The following is an 18490-nucleotide window of genomic DNA, read 5'->3' as shown; positions in this document are numbered from 1 at the left end:
GTGCATCTATTTTGTTTACATGTCTTTGTTTGCTGCTAGTAGATATTTGCTTTATCCAATGAAGATTCCTTGATCCTGCCACTCTCCTCTGAGTAAGAAAGGTATTTCTGTGTCCTTAATAATTCTTCTTAAATAATATTCCTGGTGAGGATTCTTTCCATTTGCATAGCAGCATTGTATTTTTTTGGAAGTTGTGCCTACAAATGTTGCAGCCAAGATTTCTGGCCTTTTTGCTGCCTTCCTTAGGTACATTTTCTCCATGTTTCATTCTAAAGATCCTCCCTTCTGAAAACCATGCTGCTTCATTTGGCTGATTGTCTACCTCCCTTAACATTTCCATGCAGAAGTGCCTTCAAATAAACAAATAAACACTAGAAATAGACCCTCACATATGTGGTCAATTGATTTCTGACAAAGGTGCCAAGACCATTCAATGGGGAAAGGACAGTCTTTTCAACAAATAGCTCTGTGAAAAGTGGATGTCCACACACAAAAGAATGATGCTGGGCCCTTACCTCACACCATATACAAAAATGAATTCAAAATGCATCAAAGCACCTGACCATAAGAGCTAAAACTCTAAAACTCTTTGAAGAAAATGTAGGAGAAATCTTCATGACATCAGATTTGGCAGTGGTTTCTTGGATAAGACAGCAAAAGCACAGGCATAAAAGTAAAAACAGATAAATTGGACTTCATCAAAAATAAAAACTTTGGTGCGTCAAAGCACACTATTAAGAGAGTGAAAAGACAACACAGAATTGGAGAAAATATTTGCAAATCATATTATCTGGTAAAGGATTTAATACTCAGAATATATAAAGAACTCTTAAACTCAACAACAACAAAAACACCCAAACAACCCAATTCAAAAATGGGCCAAAGGTTTGAGTAGACGTTTCTCTAAAAAAATATCGTTATGTCCAATAAACCCATGAAAGATGCTCCCCATCACTAATCATTAAAGAAATGCAAATCAAAACCATGATGAGGTATCATTTCACACCCACTATCAAAACAAGAGAAAATAAGAAGTGTTGGTGAGGACAGAGAGAAACTGGAATCCTTGTGCCCTGCTGGTAGCATGAAAAATGGTGCCGCCACTGGAGGAAACAGTGTGGCAGATCCTCAAGAAGAATCACCATAGAATCACCATATGATCTAGCAATTCCACTCCCAGGTATATGTACCCAAAAGAACTGAAAGCATGGACTCGAAATTGTACTTGTACACCAATATCCAGAGCAGCATTATTTACAACAGTCAAAAGGTAGAAATACCCCAAATGTCTATCAACACTGAATGGATAAACAAAATGTGGTCTATACACACAATGGCGTATTATTCAATCTTAAAAAGGAATGAAATGCTGATACATACTATAACATGGAGGAACTTTGGAAACATGCTAAGTGAAAGAATCTAGAAACAAAAGGACAAATATTGAATGATTCCACTTATATGAGGTACCTGGAATGGCAAATTCATAGAGACAGAAAGCAGAGAGAGTACCGGGGACTGGGGTGAAAGGGAATGGGGAGCTACTGTTTAACATGGACAGAGTTTCTACTTGAGATGATGAAAATATCCTAAAAATGGATAGTGGTGATGGTTGTACAAAATTGGGAATATATTTAATGCCAGTGGTTCAATGGTTAAAATAGTAAGCTTTATGTTATGTTTACTTTACAGTAAAAAAAAAAAAAACCTAAATAAACACATAAAGACAGAGATAAAACGGGAAAAAATGAAACAAAACAAAACAAAAACACCCAGGCACATTACCTTCCAAGGATGTAACCAGAACAACATGAAGACAAATGATGATAAGAAATATCTTGAACATCAGTAAAAGTTCTTCAGGTCTGCCAACATGGCCACACTGCCTGCCAGAGAAAAACATCCTGGAATAAAATAAAGGGAAAACGTATCATCATAGCATGCCGCAATCACAACACAGCAATACCCAAGAGGCAGTTACTTAACCAAGGCAACCTGCAATCCTGCATCCTTTAAATTACTCTCATTCCAGGGGCACCTGGGTGGCTCAGTCGGTTAAGCGTCTGCCTTCAGCTCAGGTCATGATCCCAGGGTCCTGGGATCGAGCCCCACATCGGGCTCCCTGCTCGGCAGGAAGCCTGCTTCTCCCTCTCCCACTCCCCCCTGCTTGTGTTCCCTCTCTCGCGGTCTCTCTCTCTGTCAAATAAATAAATAAAATTAAAAAAAAAAAAATTACTCTCGTTCCAGAGAACTGGCAATGCCAGATGGGGCACTGGCTATAAAGAGCAAAACCTCTGTTTATTATGGGAGGACCACCCAGTGGGGTATCACATTACATTAAAAATTACTAAAAACAAAACAAAACAAAAAAACAGAAACAGACTCACAAATACAGAGAACAAACTAGTGGTTGCCAGAGGAGACAGGCAAAATAGGTGAAGGGGATTAAGGGGGACAAACTTCCAGTTATAAAATAAGTAAGTCACGGGGATGAAAAGTACAGCATAAAAAATACAGTCGGTAATATTGTAATAAATTTGTATGACGTCTGATAGTAACTACACTTAACGTGGGGAGCATTTCATAATGTGCAGAATTGTCGAATTGCTTTGTTGTACACCTGAAACTAATGTAATATTGTATGTCAACTATACTTCACTCAAAATTAAATTTTTAAAAAAATTTTTAAAAACGTGGTCCCTGTGAATTTATGGAAAACATCAATGCATGCAAAATATCAAGAGAAGTTAAAAACAAAAAGCGCTGCATATATAATTATTACTACTATATAAATGCTGGTTAAAAACTATGCTAAGAATCAGAAGGGGTTGGAGAATCCTATAAATAATTCTACTCCTGTTTATGTCTTATACTGTAAAAGGATTTCCTCTTTATTACATACTAGTCCATTATCACTGCTTGCATCTTTAGTGGTCAGGAGGACAGAGTCAACATTTTTTAAAAGCACAGTTCGTATCAAAACTGAATTTAAAAGCCTCATTTACCATTCATGCATTCATTCATTCAACAAATTATTTATTGAGGGGCAATAAAAAAAAATGTACTGAGGGGGGAGCCTGGCACACAGAGAGAATGGCAAATCCTGAGACTGTGTCAGTTGCTCTAACGGTGGAGGAGTTGGCCAACAGAACCCCATGCCAGGCAGTCAGCACCAGCAGCGGCGGCTGGCACGGGATGCCGAGGGAGGAAGAAGCCAGCCAGGAAGTCACAATCTGCCCACGGGCTCAGGCACAAGAACGGGGACGTGAGAGCCCACTGAGCAGGCTCCCCCTACACAGCCCCAGGGCGAGCGGCCAGGGCAGACCAGGCTGTATGCTCTCGGCTGCCACAAGTCCTGACCACGGAGCACCCACGACCCCAGCCACCACCGCAGCTTCTGCCAGCCTCCGAATGAGAGAGTACGCATGCCCGGTGGCGAAGACTGAGGAGCAGGAGTCGCAAGGTTCTGGCTCTGCCATGCAGTGTCTGAATGACTTTGGACAAGTTCTTTCCAATGTCCAGGATTCCAACCCGACAGCGTTGCTGTGGTGAGTAAGCCCTGTGAAGCCACTATAAACGCTAGCTGTACTCTTCACTCGTTCGGTCGACAGATACCTATTTTGCACCCGGCATGTGCAGGGTAAAACAGTGCAGGGATTACGGGGACGAGGGCACGGAAAGATGGGCATAAAACATAATTTCTCAGCCCCAAGGAAAAGCTGGCAATCTTTAAGGATCCTGTAACTTAATAGCCATCACCAGTACCAGCGACGGAATTCTTTCCTTGGACGTGGCATGATAATGTCTTAGACAGGAGGTGAGTCCTTCTCCTTCCAAAGAGGGCTTACATTTTTTAAATCAATAAGCTGTATCATATATTAATAATACACTATGTTGGGGCGCCTGGATGGCTCAGTCATTAGGCGTCTGCCTTCAGCTCAGGTCATGATCCTGGGGTCCTGGGATCCAGCCCAGCATCGGGCTCCCTGCCCAGTGGGAAGCCTGCTTCTTCCTCTCCCATTCCCACTGCTTGTGTTCCCTCTCTCGCTGTCTCTCTCTCTGTGTCAAATAAATAAAATCTTCAAAAAAAATTTACTCTTTAAAAAAATAATAATAATACACTATGTTAACAAGTTGTCAAATGCCTCTGGTTTGGCTCTCCTCTTCAACACTTTTATCCTCTCTCTGTTCATAATGGCATATTATTGACCCTCCCAAATGAGTCCCTCGAACCAGAATGCAAAGATGTAGCAATGTCTCTCTGGAGGGAAATGTAAGCGTCTGCTACAGCTACACACAACAATATTGATGAATCTCAGAGACATAAAGTGAGATAAAGGAGCCAGACGTGAAAGAATGCACATTGTACAGAATTCCATTCGTGGGAGGTACAAAAGCAGGCAAAACCAATCGATGGAGCAAGGAGTAGGGAGAGTGGTTATCCTTGGATAGGGGGTGCGGGTATAATAATTAGACGTGGGCACAAAGGGGTTTCTGAGGTACAGATACCATTCTGTGTGCAGGTTACATGGGTGTGTTCAGTTCCTGAAACTCATCGAATTGTACACTTAGGCGTATGTCACAAAAAGTTTCATTTAAAAGTTTAAAAACCAATCTATTTTTTATTTCTGAACTCAGTTCCCCTCCAAAAGCACTGTTATTTTTTTTAAAAATCTATATTTAGTGAAACAAACCTCTACCAAAACAAACAAACAAACAAAAAAACCCCAAAAACTCTCCTATACAAATGCCTTGACTCAACTCTACCTGGAATTTGTAGAACTGACTTAGAAGATTGACTGTGCAAGTACCTAATTTTAGTTCTGGAAAGAGTATCAGAGCAGTTTATTTTTGGAAAGGAACTCGGAATTCACCTAGCCTCAAACCCCCATTCTACACATGAAGGAAGAGGTCCAACATGTTCTAGGAGATGGGTCAAGGTCATTTGGCTGTTTGGTGGGACTCCTACTCTTTCTACCAGGCCACAGTGCTGGCCTCCTGAGAATGTGCCCCCTTGGAAGTAAACGTCTGAGTCTATCAGGTGAAATGAATCAACAAATGCAAGATGCTATTATATAATTTCAAAATTTCTGCAAACTCATTCTTGAGCTTTGCCAAATCCTAGGGCAGGACCTCCTGAGTGGTATAAGATATGGTCAAAGTTAAATCAGTCACAGTACACAGTGACTGGTTATTATGTGCCATAACATGGGCCTCTGATCAAAATAAACCATGCCTTTTCACTGAAGAGAGCCTGTACTCAACTCCCAAATGAGAGCAGGAAAGGTCAGAATGAAGGGTGACGCCAGCAATCATCTTGGAAAGAGAGTATGGATCAAGAAGGACTTACTACAGACCAGCTACCACTGAAAAGACCGCTTTCGGTTATCAAGCCTGAAATATCTTTCCTCAAGACTGAATATACATTTCCTAATAGGAGAAATTTTATGGTATTTAAAATAATGCAGCCCTCAGTTGCTCTGTATAAGCTGGGGGACATCCTGCTAAGCCATAAAGTCCTAGGATCACTGATCCAAGAGGGAAATCTGTGGATTTTGTTGAAAGCCTTATTCATTATACATGAAAGTCATTTCTATCTTTTTGAGCTGGAACTTTTCTTCATCTTCCAGGGTAACTTGGGTTAGCTCAATGCTCTCCAGGTCATCAAGAAAGAAGATTTAAACAGCCACTGATTCTTAGCAAATTTTCGAGGTGCTGAGGATGGCTGGTAAGATCACATCAATTACAAAGAAAACTATCTGCTAGCATTTAAACAGTTAAAACCTAGACCTTGACGCTAGACAATCACTCATAGAAGATTTTCCAAGCTTCCTCATGGTCCTGGGCCCCCTTTTATGGTTGTGGACTCTGATGTAAATGGCACCCCTGGGGTTGTACGGTACACAAGCGACACGACTGTAGGCCATGGCCCTGTCTGTAACCCTCCAAGAAATTGTTCTAGATCTCTTCAATTTCTTTAAATATACTATCGCTTATCATATTTTTAAAGACACATATGTCATCAGTGCAACCCTGAATAGCAATAAATGATAAATTTATCTTTATCTAAATATAGAATAATTAAAGAATAAGACTTAAAAGTGGGGGGGCAATAGCTTGATACCACTTGAGGGCAGGTCTGGGTAAAGGTTATTCTCTATTACCTCTGATTAACTGGCATATTTCGATTATACCATGGCGGCTGTGATATATGCAATGATCAATATTTTTGACCGAAGTAACAAGAGGTGTGGTAATTGTTCCCTAAGTCTCCTAGAAAACTTTATGCCTTTGAGATATTTACATTGAGTCATAAGTGTTGGTTAACCAGACTTGCACAAGGGGAAATTTAAAAGGGAGGTGCTGAAGAGGTTCTCAGTGCAAATAAAGCAATTGACTTGGATCATTCAACTGTCAAAGAAGTCAGAGAATCTCAGGGTTGCTTTTTTTTTCCCCCCTTGAGTCTCTGGTCATGTGTTTACTCTAAAAAAGGAATCCAGAAACTGTTAGTAAAAGCATAGTTAAATTTTATTTGAACTCTACTAAAAGACCCTGATATAGCAAATACCTCAGGAAAAAAAATTTCTTCAGTGTTCCAAGAATATGTTGGGTTCAGTTATTTAGACCAAACCTTCTGCTGAAGACAATCAAAAATTACAAATGACATATTAAGAGCATTTTCTTAAATATATCAAAAAGCTGACAAGATAGAAAAGAATCACCACGCCAAAGGTGAAGTGAAAGCAGGAACTCAGGGAGGTAATATAAACAAAGGAACCACTTATGCCTGAGGTTATGGGCCTAATGAAGTAAACCTGAGCTCCAGATATGAAATACAAAAGAAAAGTTCAGAGACATGGAGAAAAAAAAAATACAAGGTCTAACATATATTTCAAATTCAAAAAGGAGGGGCACCTGGCTGGCTCAGTCGGTTAAGCATCTTGCCTTCGGCTCAGGTCATGATCCCGGGGTCCTGGGATCGAGCCCCGCATGGGGCTCCCTGCTCGGCGGGAAGCATGCTTCTCCCTTTCCCTCTGCTTGCCTCTCTGCCTACTTGTGCTCTCTATCTCTCTGTCAAATAAATAAAATCTTAGAAAAAAAATATCTGCTTGTACTCTTTAAAAATGTCAAAGGGTCCTGGGATTGAGTCCTGCATCGGTCTCCCTGCTCAGCAAGGAGCCTGCTTCTCCCTCTGCCTGCCGCTCCCCCTGCTTGCGCTCTCTCTGACAAATAAATAAATAAAATCTTTAAAAATTTTTTCAAAAAGGAAAAAAGAATCAAGGTTTGAAATAATAATGACTGAATGACCCCAAATTGGTGAAAACCATCTATCCACAGATTCAAGAAGCCTAAAGAATCTGTACAATAAATAAAAGGAAATCTACACCTAGACACAAAATAGTGAAATTGAAGAAAACCAAAGATAAAGAGAAAAACTTACAAGTAGCCAGAGAAAACCAGACAGTTTACCTTCAAAGGAGCATGTGATAGACTGACAGCTATCTTCTCAGAAGCAACAGTGGAAGCCAGAAGACAGACAAAAAAAAACTGTGATATTGTTCACTACCTGCAAATCCTCCCTGAAGCAAATCCCGAAAGATATACTCAGGCAAAAGATGTAAGATCTGAGATGCAACAAGGAATGAAGAACAAAGAAAGTGGTTACGTGTGACCAAGCCCATTCCTAACATTTGCGATACACAGGTTAGGAGTTTAAAAGGAGGTCCAGGGGTGCCTGGCTGGCTCAGTCTGTAGGGCATGTGACTCTTGATCTTGGGTTTGTAAGTTCAAGCCCCATTTGGGGCATAGAGCTTACTTAAAAAAATGTTTTTAAATAAAAAAAATAAATTAAAGGAGGTACAATTTGCCCTTATTCTTCCACTGAGGCTCCATCTCAAAATACAAGAGGTTTTGTGCACATGTATGGGGACAGCCCAGCCTGTACACCTAAACCCCCCTCTCTCCCTGCCAGCAGCTACCCCTTGGTCATCCCTTAGGTCTAAAGGTATGGACACCTGCAGCATGACTTGCCTGGGGGGAGAGGCCTGCTCAGGTCCTGGAAATAGGCACACAATGACTGGAGAGGGAATTCCAGGGTCCCAGGGTCCCATAGCAAGATCTAGGAGCAAGGGTTGGGGGCGGAGTGAAGCAGGTTCCAGGTGGGCATCATTTCTTTGTGTCACAAACTTCTCACCCTTAGAGAGGGGTATGACTAGGGAAGGGTCAGAGAGGGGACCTCTAAAGCATGAGACACAGGCCAGAGGCCCCAACTGCCTAGAGCTAAGGGTGGTACTATATACTGGTAAATCCAAAAGAATGTGTTTTTTTTAATTATCTCATTTTATTTAAATGCAATTAATTAACATATAGTATATCATTAGTTTCAGATGTAGAGTTCAGTTATTCATCAGTTGCATATAACACCCAGTGCCCTCCTTAATGCCCATCACCCAGTGACCCCATCCCCCCACCCACCTCCCCTCCAGCAACCCTCAGTTTGTTTCCTATGATTGAGAGTCTCTCGTGGTGTGTCTCCCTCTCTGATTTCATCTTGTTTTATTTTTTCCTCTCGTCCCTTATGATCCTCTGTTTTGTTTCTTATATTCCACATGAGTGAGATAATATATCTTTCCCTGATTGACTTAATTCGCTTAGCGTAACAAACGAATGTTGACTATATAAAACATTAACAATAATATCTTGCAGGGATAAGTCAAACATGATAGCATAAAAATGACAACTATATTATTTACATATACATTATATAATATAGATTATATATATCTCAATTAGGAGATGAAAAAATGAAATTAAGAAATTAAAGTCTTCCAAGGTCCTTATATTATATTAAATGAGGCTAAGGTATGGATTATCTTTAGACATTGAAAAGTTGGGTAGACATTGTGATTTTTATACTAGCTATTAAAAAATAGAAGTGCGGTATATAACGTCCTAACAAGTGGATGGGGGGATGTTTAGAATATTCAGATAATTTGAAAGAAAGCTCCAAAAGGGAGCAAAAGAAAGAAAAATGATTAGGAAAAATAGAATATGGTAAATGTAAACATGCACATGAATCAATGATTCATTAAATATAAATGGACTAAATGATTCAATGAAAAAGCAATGATCATCAGACTGAAAAAAAAAAACACCAAAATTCAAATATGGTATTTATAAGGACACAACTAGAACATAATGATACAAGTTTGAAAATAAAAGGATGGGAAGATATGTAATGCCAATATTAATCAAAAGAAAATATGTTTATACTAATATCAGACAAATTATACTGTAAAGCAAAAAGCATTACCTGTAAATAAAATGGTTCATTCATAAAAGGTTAGATTCAATAAGAAGATGACAAATTAACGTCTCTATCATCAATTGGTAAAATTCAAATAAGAAAGTCACTAAGAATATAGAATATTTGAATGACACATTTAACCAACCTGACTTAAAGACCATCTATAAACCCTCCACTCCACTTGGGAGTAGTTATGAAAACCAAGCCATACAAGAAGTCTCAAAAATGTTTTACAGAACTGGAGAAGGAAAAAAGAGCATTTTCTCTGACTGCAAGACAATTAAACCATAATAAAAAGGTAAATTGTTATTTAACAAACTTACAGGTCAAAGAAGAAGTCATTACATGTATTAGAAAATGTTTGACTCGATCAATAATAAAAAAGACTGTATTTCAAAGCATGTAGGATAGAACTAAAGATCTTTGGAGTGAAATTTACATTTTAAATGTACATATTAGAGGGGCGCCTGCTGGTTCAGCCAGTAGAACATGCGACTCTTGATCTTGGAGTTGTAGGTTCCAGCCCCACATTGGATGTAGAGATTAGTTAAAAAGAAAATCTTTTAGGAGTGCCTGGGTGGCTCCGTCGGTTAAGCATCAGACCCTTGATTTCAGTTCTGGTCATGATCTCAGGTCATGATCGCATCGGGCTCCACGCTTAGCAGGGAGTGTGTTTGAGATTCTCGCCCTCTGTCTCTGCTCCTACCCACCCCACCCCACTCCCATTCACTCTCTCTCTCTCAAGATAAATAAAATCTTTAAAAAAATAAAAAGGAAATAATAAAAAGCATTAAATAGTGATATATAAAAAAGACATAAAATAAAAGTTATTAACACAGCCAAGGTTGTTCTTTGGAGAGACAATTCTGGCAAAATTAAGAGGAGGGGAGGAGGGGGAGAAAGGGGAGGAAAAGAGAGTGAGCACCAGCAAATAATCAGTGGAAAGAATTTAAAAAGCGATATAATTGAAAATGCTATAAACATACAAGATATAAGGATCTTAGGGATAACATTATTCAATAATTTTGAAAATCTAGATAGAAATGGGCAAATCCCTATGCAAAACATAAAACTTAACCAAAAAGGAATCAAGAAGAAATCATAAACATGAGTAGGTGTCTAATCATTAGAAGTCTCAAAAATTTTCCGAAAGACAAAGAAAAGTCCAGTCCCTGATATTTTCACTGGTGATTCTATCAAATATTTAAAAAACAAGAATTCCAATCTCACAAAAACTCCAAGAATAGAGAAAGAGAGCACAGCCTAACTCATTTTTACCAGGCTAGGATAACCGTGGTGCCAAAACCTGACAAGGAAAGTCCTCACATTTTTACCCATTTTATAAATCAAATAAGACTATTTACAGAAGTCTCTGGAATGCTCACAGAAATGTCTAACAGCAATTTCAAATCTTGTAAACTAGGGTAATCAGTAAATATAGGACAAAAGGAACCATTCCGAACTTCAGCAACAAAATTTTTTGAAGATGAAGTCACCAAGAACTAAAGCCAGCAACGCTGTAGTAAGAGAAATGACATCTCATATGCCCAAAAAAGCCCATGTCCTAACGACAACAGAAACTGGGTTAAGTGGTAAGTGCTGCATATGAACTCCAAAATGGCAGCTTTGTGTATCATTTGTCATTGCACAAAGTCAGATCAATGGGGAACCATCCAGCATGATGGTAATATGAAGCTTTCATGTCTCTAGAAGCAAATGGAAGGACATGATTTGTTTGGTCTTTGCAGTGCAAAATGATTTCCTTAATAAGCATTAAGTGCTTTCTAATGCGGCGGGGGGGCGGGGGGTGGAGGGAAGCTTTATTCAATAAAACAAGTGAATCATTATCAGATGTGCAAGATTAGAAATAAATTGTGCACTTAAAGTAAACAAATACAAAACTCTGTGAAAGGTCCGATATTTTCCAACTCCCTCACTCATGTCCAAACTCCTCCACTGTCCTACCTGCAATCGCCCAGCCTCTTTCAGCCTCTTCATTACCCGATGTGTGAAGACCCAAGGCAAAGCGAAAGCCCGCTTCATCTCTGCCCTCATTCTTCAGGCTCCTTTCCCAGTGCATGGTTAAGTATGTTGAACAAGCGCATGCCTGGTAGAGCCAACGGCCTGCCTTCGAACCCAGGGCTCCACCACTTACAGGGTAACCTTCACCTGTTCCTTAAGCTCTCTGGACCTCAATTCTTCATCTAAAAATTGGAGGTCATGATAAAATCTACCTCACAGGGTTCTGTAGAAATGAAATTAAGTACTATAAGGAAGACTTAGTATAGTCAAAAAGTGTTAGCTATTATTACAAGCAGAATTATAAGACAAGTTTACAGTATACTCTGGTGCTAAATGTAAATAGATTTGGGAATTATTTCCCACATTCATTCATCTGGTTTATAAAACTGTGTTGAGGTTCTATTACATGCAAGGTACTACGCTTGGGACTTATGATACTACAACAAACAAGACAGATATCTTTCCTGCCCTCGAGAACTTATAGCTACTATGTACTTAGATTCATGGGTCATCGGTGTAGCCAAAGAAATAGTGACTTTTTTTTTTTTTAACGTTCTCGTCATGGTCCATGAGACTCAGCTTAGCCCAAAAAGAACACCAAGGCAGCGGAACACAATATCCTTGCCTGAACAGACTCCGTCTCCACCTCACCCCAAGCCCAGCAGCACGCAACTCCACCCACAGCAGGCACTCGGAAAAGACTTTTTTAATTGATTTGGTCTGGAATCTGTTGCCGCAGGGTAATTCCATCAATATGTAGAGGAGAAAAATAGGAGACTCTCCTTAAAAGTACCCTCAAGATGGTGATCTACACTGGGGGATAGGGACAGGGATGGGGCAGAAGTACATGGTTTGTATCATCAGAAGATCTTATTTGATTAGAAGTGAGGTACTAAGAAAAGCAAACCACCCACCAGTATTCTGTGCCCTTCCTGGCCTTTGTCATCACGCCACGCCAACTCCCGCTTCAAGTCCCAGCTTGGCCATTTACCAGCTGGGTGATTCTGCTCAGATATTTTAACCTCATCCATAATAATAACGTATCAGCATTTAACATAATACCTATGTTGTTATTTATCATTTCAATTATAACAGGATCATTATAATTTTTATTAATTGCGATTAATACTTGCATTGGTTATAAGATTTCTATTGTTTATACCAGTGAAGTCCCAGAAATAACCAATATTTAGGAGTCTCAAAGGAAACAGGAAGTGTAAGTCAGTAGTGGTTTAAAAATTTCTGTGTAGAAGAGAGCTGGGAGCTGAAATATGGTTGGGAGGAGCCTTTGGAAGCTGCATGGGCACAGCACTTTAAGTAAAAAAGAGAACGTTCAAGGACACCTGGGTGGCTCAGTTGGTTAAGTGACTGCCTTCAGCTCAGGTCATGATCTCAGAGTCCTGGGATCAAGCCCCGCATCAGGCTCCCTGCTCAGTGGGGAGCCTGCTTCTTCCTCTTCCTCTGCCTGCCGCTCTCCCTGCTTGTGCTCTCTCTCTCTCTCTCAAATGAATAAATAAAATCTTAAAAAAAAAACAAAAAAACAAATGTATTTTAAAAAAGAGAGAGAGAACGTTCAATAGTCCATTTCAAAGCATGAGAAGAGCTGTTGGAGACAGGGAAGCCAGTCCAGGGAGAAAGAAGGAAAGAGGAAGAGTGAAACCAAATCCCAAAGAGTTCTCTGGAAACAATCGTTTTCCTTCCCCAGATTTCACTGCACCAAGTGACTTCAAAATCTGTACCCACTTCTGAAAGTTCTTAAAAAACAACTGGATTAGCAAGAAGAAATGGATCCACAATAGAATACGCAAAGAAAAGAAAATGTCTGAAGAAGAAGGCTCCAAGTAGGAGTGAGGAGTTAAAGACAAAACCAAACAAAAAAGAATACAGTGGTTAAGGGATAGGGATTTGAAATGAAGGGAGGTCATTTGAGAGAAAAAAAAAACAACCAACCAAACATGTTATTTCTACACCATTATCACGTAAAAAAAGCCTCACTCACCTGGCAGCAGGAAATTCAAAAGAAAAGATGGAGAGACTCTGCACAAATCTGAAAATGAGAAAAAGAAAATTAGATCAATGTAAAGTGGGCCCTCTTGGCACCGTAATGCTTCAAGCTACCGTCAGCCCGTTGGCTGTGGCCCGCAGACCCCCTGCTATATACAAGGGCTTGAACTTGGAAGCAGAGATTACAAAAGAAATGGAGGAAGCAAACCCTGCTCCCAAAGAACTCATTTTCAACTGCAAGACCAGCCTGAAGCTGGTGTTGGGGCTGACCGTGTTAGTGTTTTAGTAGCGTGTATTACTGCTCAGTCTCAGGCTTCATTAACAGCATGGCAGGGGCACCGGACAATGTAGTGATCGGATCTGGGGGGGAGGTAGTACCTTCTAGAGACCATGCTTTGTTAGATACTTCTACATGGTTTTGTGACTTAACTTCCCTAGAACCTAAACTCCTTGATAGCAACAATTGGGTCATTTATGTCTCTTGTGCACCTAAAACCAGAGGCAGAATTCTTTCTCCACAGAGGGGCCAAATAAAGAACTCTACTGAGTGTTAAGTTTGGCTCAGAGTTGAAAGGGGTTGTGGGGGTACTGGCAAGGACAAGAGTGAGGGACAAGGCGGATGCATACCAGTGAAGGGAAGAGTACGCCCACCCAAGGCAGAGCGCATTGGTGACAACCCGACTTGCATCTTTCACAATATTCCACTATGCCCACTTCGAAACCAAAACACTGGTATAACTATTAACTCGAAGAGGACAGTCCCGTCACTCAATGGTATCCCTTCATGTGAAATACAGGCATAATGATTCTCAAATCAAGACTTAGGAGAGGAAACAATCTGTAGGTAATCTTGGAACCAACTGACCTACTTCTGGTTTCAGTCAACAGACAGAAGTTCAATGCTCAAGGAAGAATCCAAGATATGAATTCAAAGAAGAAACAAAGGGGCTCCTGGGTGGCTCAGATGGTTAAGCATCTGCCTTCAGCTCAGGTCATGATCCTGGGGTCCTGGGATCGAGTCCCACATCGAGCTCTCTGCTCAGTGGGAAGCCTGCTTCTCCCTCTCCCTCTGCCTCTCCCCTGCTCATGCTCTCTCTCTGTATCTCTGTGTCTCAAATGAATAAATAAAATCTTTAAAAAAAAAAACAAAACAAAGAAGAAATAAGGAGTTTCTATTGATCATGATATGTCCTTTTTTTTTTAAGATTTATTTGAGATAGAGCACGAGAGAGAGAACATGAGGGGGGAGGCAGAGGGAGAGGCAGGAGCAAACTCCCGGCTGAGCGGGAAGCCCGGACACAGGGCTCGATCCCAGGACCCTGGGACCATGACCTGAGCCGAAGGCAGACGCTTAACCCACTGAGCCACCCAGGCGCCCCTGATATGTTCTTTACCAAAAAAAAAAGTAGTTCTTGGGGCATCTGGCTGGCTCAGTTGGTGGAGCATGTGACTCTTGATCTTGGGGGTGTGAGTTCAAGCCCCACACGGGGTGTAGAGATTATTTAAAAATAAAATCTTTTAAAAAAAAGGTTCTTAATAAAGCTTGATATGTCAGAAAAACTTCATTAAGCAATGTTTAAAGAAGACAAAAATGAAGGCCAAGCATGTCATCCTGTCCTAGAATGAACAAATTACAAACACATGGCCCAGTGCTCAATGTGGAATGAATGTAGGATTAACAACTGAAAAGCATTCAAATAATAATCAAAGAAACAAATTGATTGCGACTTGAGTATGGAAATAATTTCACTTCACATTTGTGCAAACGAAGATTTTCTACCTAGGGATTTTTGATGATATTTCACACCTCAAGCACATTGCCTCTTCAAAACATTACTGACAGCCACAATGAAACACACTTCATGGTTCATGGTCACCAAGTTTATTAATAAACAACACGAGGCTCTCTTTGCTCCTTTGGAGTACTTTCGGGTAGAAAAAGAAGTCAAACAACAATAAAGTTTGTTTTGCCCACTGGATGAAGAAATGTAAAATGCTAGAAATATCCAAAGCTGTAGAGCATGTGGGGAAATGAACACTCACATACACTGTTGGTGTCAACTTTAGGGCACCTGGGTGGCTCAGTTGGTTAAGCGTCTGCCTTCAGCTCAGGTCATGATCCCAGGGTCCTGGGATCGAGACCAGCATCAGGCTCCTTACACAGTGGGGAGCCTGCTTCTCCCTCTCCCTCTGCTGCTCCCCCTGCTTGTGCTCTCGCACTTGCTCTGTCAAATAAATAAATAAATAAAATCTTAAAAAAAAAAAAAGAAAAGAAAGGAAACCTCAACTAAGAGAGAATAGTGTAGCTAGGCTTTGCAATGTTAAGTGTGCATACCTTTTGATCCAGAAATTCTCATTCCAGAGGTTGTCCCTACAGAAATACTGACACACACAAAAAAGCTGTCATTGCAGCTTCATGTGACTGGGGAAAAAAGCCTAAGTCTCTCTCCATCTCAGTAGATGAATAGTTAAATAAATGATGGTCCATCCATATTATGGAATATTATGCGATGCTTAAGAAGATGAAGTTGATCTACATGTTGACATATAGAGATTGTTGTGAATACATGTAAGCCAAAAGAAAAAATCAAGTTTGTTAATAATACATATACTAGGATCTGTTAAGAAACAAGCAAAGCTATACATATGCATGCTTATTCATGTAGTGACAAGTAAGAATGCACACGAAAAAGCCTGGAAGGAAACCTACCAAGCCTCCACAGAAAGCAGTGTGACAGGGGGGAAAGATGAAGCCCAAGAGAACACAAGACACGTATCTGTGTATTACTTATGCAATTAAATATATTTCTTCTAGCAAAGAAAAGCAGAAGAGACAGAGGACCAAGCCATCCAGGTTCTCCAGAAAGAGCTCCCAAGTAAGCTCGGAGGGAGGCTAACTAGGAGGTAATGCCATCACTGGCTCAGCTGGAGGCCATCTCCCCTGGCCCAGCCCTAATCCAGTTAGAGGCCCCAATGAGGGGCGCCTGGGTGGCTCAGTCGTTAAGCGTCTGCCTTCGGCCCAGGATCCCAGGGCCCTGGGATCAAGACCCGCATCGGGCTCCCTGCTCCGCGGGAAGCCTGCTTCTCCCTCTCCCACTCCCCGTGCTTGTGTTCCCTCTCTCGCTGTGTCTCTCTCTGTCAAATAAATAAATAAAATTTAAAAAAAAAAAAAAAAGGCCCCAATGAAAGCACAAAGCCCTCTGGTTGCGGAGCCAAGAAATCAGCTTCCCAGCCGGGGAGCAGGAACTCACTTGAGCAAGTTGTGGAAAAGAATGTCAAAAGCAATGATGTGCAATGCCTGATGGACAAAGAGGCCTAAACTTAACGAAAGAGCTCCACATCCTTCAGCCCCTGGGGTCCCTCCTGGCCACTGTCACCACACACCCACCATCCTTTATCTCCTATAGAAACTAAACAGGAATCAGGACCCAATCAGCACCAGCCTCCAGGAACAAAACATTAGTGATTGCCAATGTTTGGGCTTCTTACATCATTGAAAGGAAAGGGCAAGTCACAAAAGGACACATGGCACAAAACAGAGAAACTGCTCAGAGGAGAAGAGCAAATCCACCAATTGCTAGGATTAACTGAAACCTCCCCCAGTTGCAGACTGCCCCAAACCATGACATCAGGGAGGCTGGAAATGCATCCAACTTCCTCTATTTATCAAACTGGCTAAAAGCCAGGGTAATACCAGAGTGAGCGGGGGGGGGGGGGGGGGGGGAGGTGGGGGAAGGGCAAGCAGACTGTACAAGTGGCTTGGGTGGGAAGGAAATGATCTCTGTATGCAGTTCAAGCCCTGCTCCAGCGCTGAGTAAACTCTCAGAGAAGCAAGCCACATCCAAGAATCAGGACTCCTGTGCTCGGAGCCTGATCAGAGGCCCCGGGTGCCAGCCACAGGGCCCAAGCATCCTGGGGATAATCAGCAAAACAGGCCAAGTACACAGGTAACAGTCAGCCAGCCCCAGATGGTTGTACCGCGGCCCTCTGGGGTAATACGATGCTGGTCCAAGCATCAATAAAAAAAACTAAAAAAACAAAAACAAAAAAAACCCGCTGGTGACATACAGCATCCTGAAAGACTCAGCACTTAATATGAAACCTAATGATTAACTAGTGGCCCAGATTGAGGGGCAGAGTGGCTGACAGTTTCTGGTGTTGACACCACCATGGAAGAAACAACCAGAGAACAAAGAGGTTGTGATAATTTGGGAACAAGGGCAGAAATAAGCAAAGAGAAGCTTCTCCACACTAGGAGAAAAAGCAAATTGCACAGATAGAGATGATGGTGAAAGTTAGGCTTGCGGGCATATACAGGAGAAGGTCAGGGACATGCAGGTTCTTGACTATAGAGTAGTACGTATTACCATCAAGGAACGAACAAGAGTGATTCTAGAACTCGGGGCGCCTGGGTGCCTCAGTCATTAAGTGTCTGCCTTCGGCTCAGGTCATGATCCCAGGGTCCTGGGATCGAGCCCCGCATTGGACTCCCTGCTCGGCAGGAGGCCTGCTTCTCCCTCTCTCTCTCCCCCTGCTTGTGTTCCCTCTCTCACTGTCTCTCTCTCTCTCTGTCAATTAATTAAATAAAATCTTAAAAAAAAAAAGAGTGATTCTAGAACTTTCTGGTGGCCCCATTGCTGGTCACACCCAACCTAGTAAGATCTTTACCTACACAGACTGGTGTGTTCAGTTCTGGATGCCACCATTCAAGAAGAGTTCAATTGTGGCAAAGCTTTGGAAAACTCTAAAGATATTTCATTCAGCAAACATTGACCGAATGCCTACTACATGCCCATAACAGGGCCTCTCCATATGGTTGCGCAGGTTGCACCTTGCACAAGGATGCCTGGTCAAGAGAATCAACAGAGCCTGAATCCAGAATGTCAAGTTTTCTGGAAGTGCCATATGAACCAGCTGTGGGCTCTGTCACAGGCACAGTAGGAGCTCTGAGGAAGGACAGTAAACCGGTGCAGGGAAATGGATCTAGGAGCATTTCCTCAAGGAGGTAACAGTCATGCTGCCTCCCAAAGGATGCACAAAGCCCTTTATGCGAAGAAATGGGAAAGAGCTTTCCAGAGAAGAAATAGCCTAAACCAAGACACAGAGCCAACGACTGGCATGGAGTGGGCAGGATTTAGAATCAGTTGGATGTTGCTG

General features: G+C 41.4%; 1 protein-coding gene across 6 annotated transcripts in view; it reads right to left on the bottom strand.

The window, feature by feature from the left end:
- The window catches only part of ADGRG2 (adhesion G protein-coupled receptor G2), a 127838-nt gene that overhangs the window by 64935 nt on the left and 44413 nt on the right, over positions 1-18490 (bottom strand). For all 6 annotated transcript variants that reach the window (XM_078065343.1, XM_078065342.1, XM_078065344.1 and 3 more), the window contains 2 exons: positions 13329-13376; positions 1786-1904 (listed from right to left, as the gene is read on the bottom strand). In XM_078065343.1, coding sequence (XP_077921469.1) covers positions 1786-1903 — 118 coding nt within the window. In that variant the 5' untranslated portion in view covers position 1904; positions 13329-13376. The remainder of the gene's footprint in view (positions 1-1785; positions 1905-13328; positions 13377-18490) is intronic.

Source organism: Halichoerus grypus, chromosome X (assembly GCF_964656455.1).
Source record: "Halichoerus grypus chromosome X, mHalGry1.hap1.1, whole genome shotgun sequence".
NCBI classification, from domain to species: domain Eukaryota; kingdom Metazoa; phylum Chordata; class Mammalia; order Carnivora; family Phocidae; genus Halichoerus; species Halichoerus grypus.
This window is presented reverse-complemented; position numbering and strand designations above follow the sequence as displayed.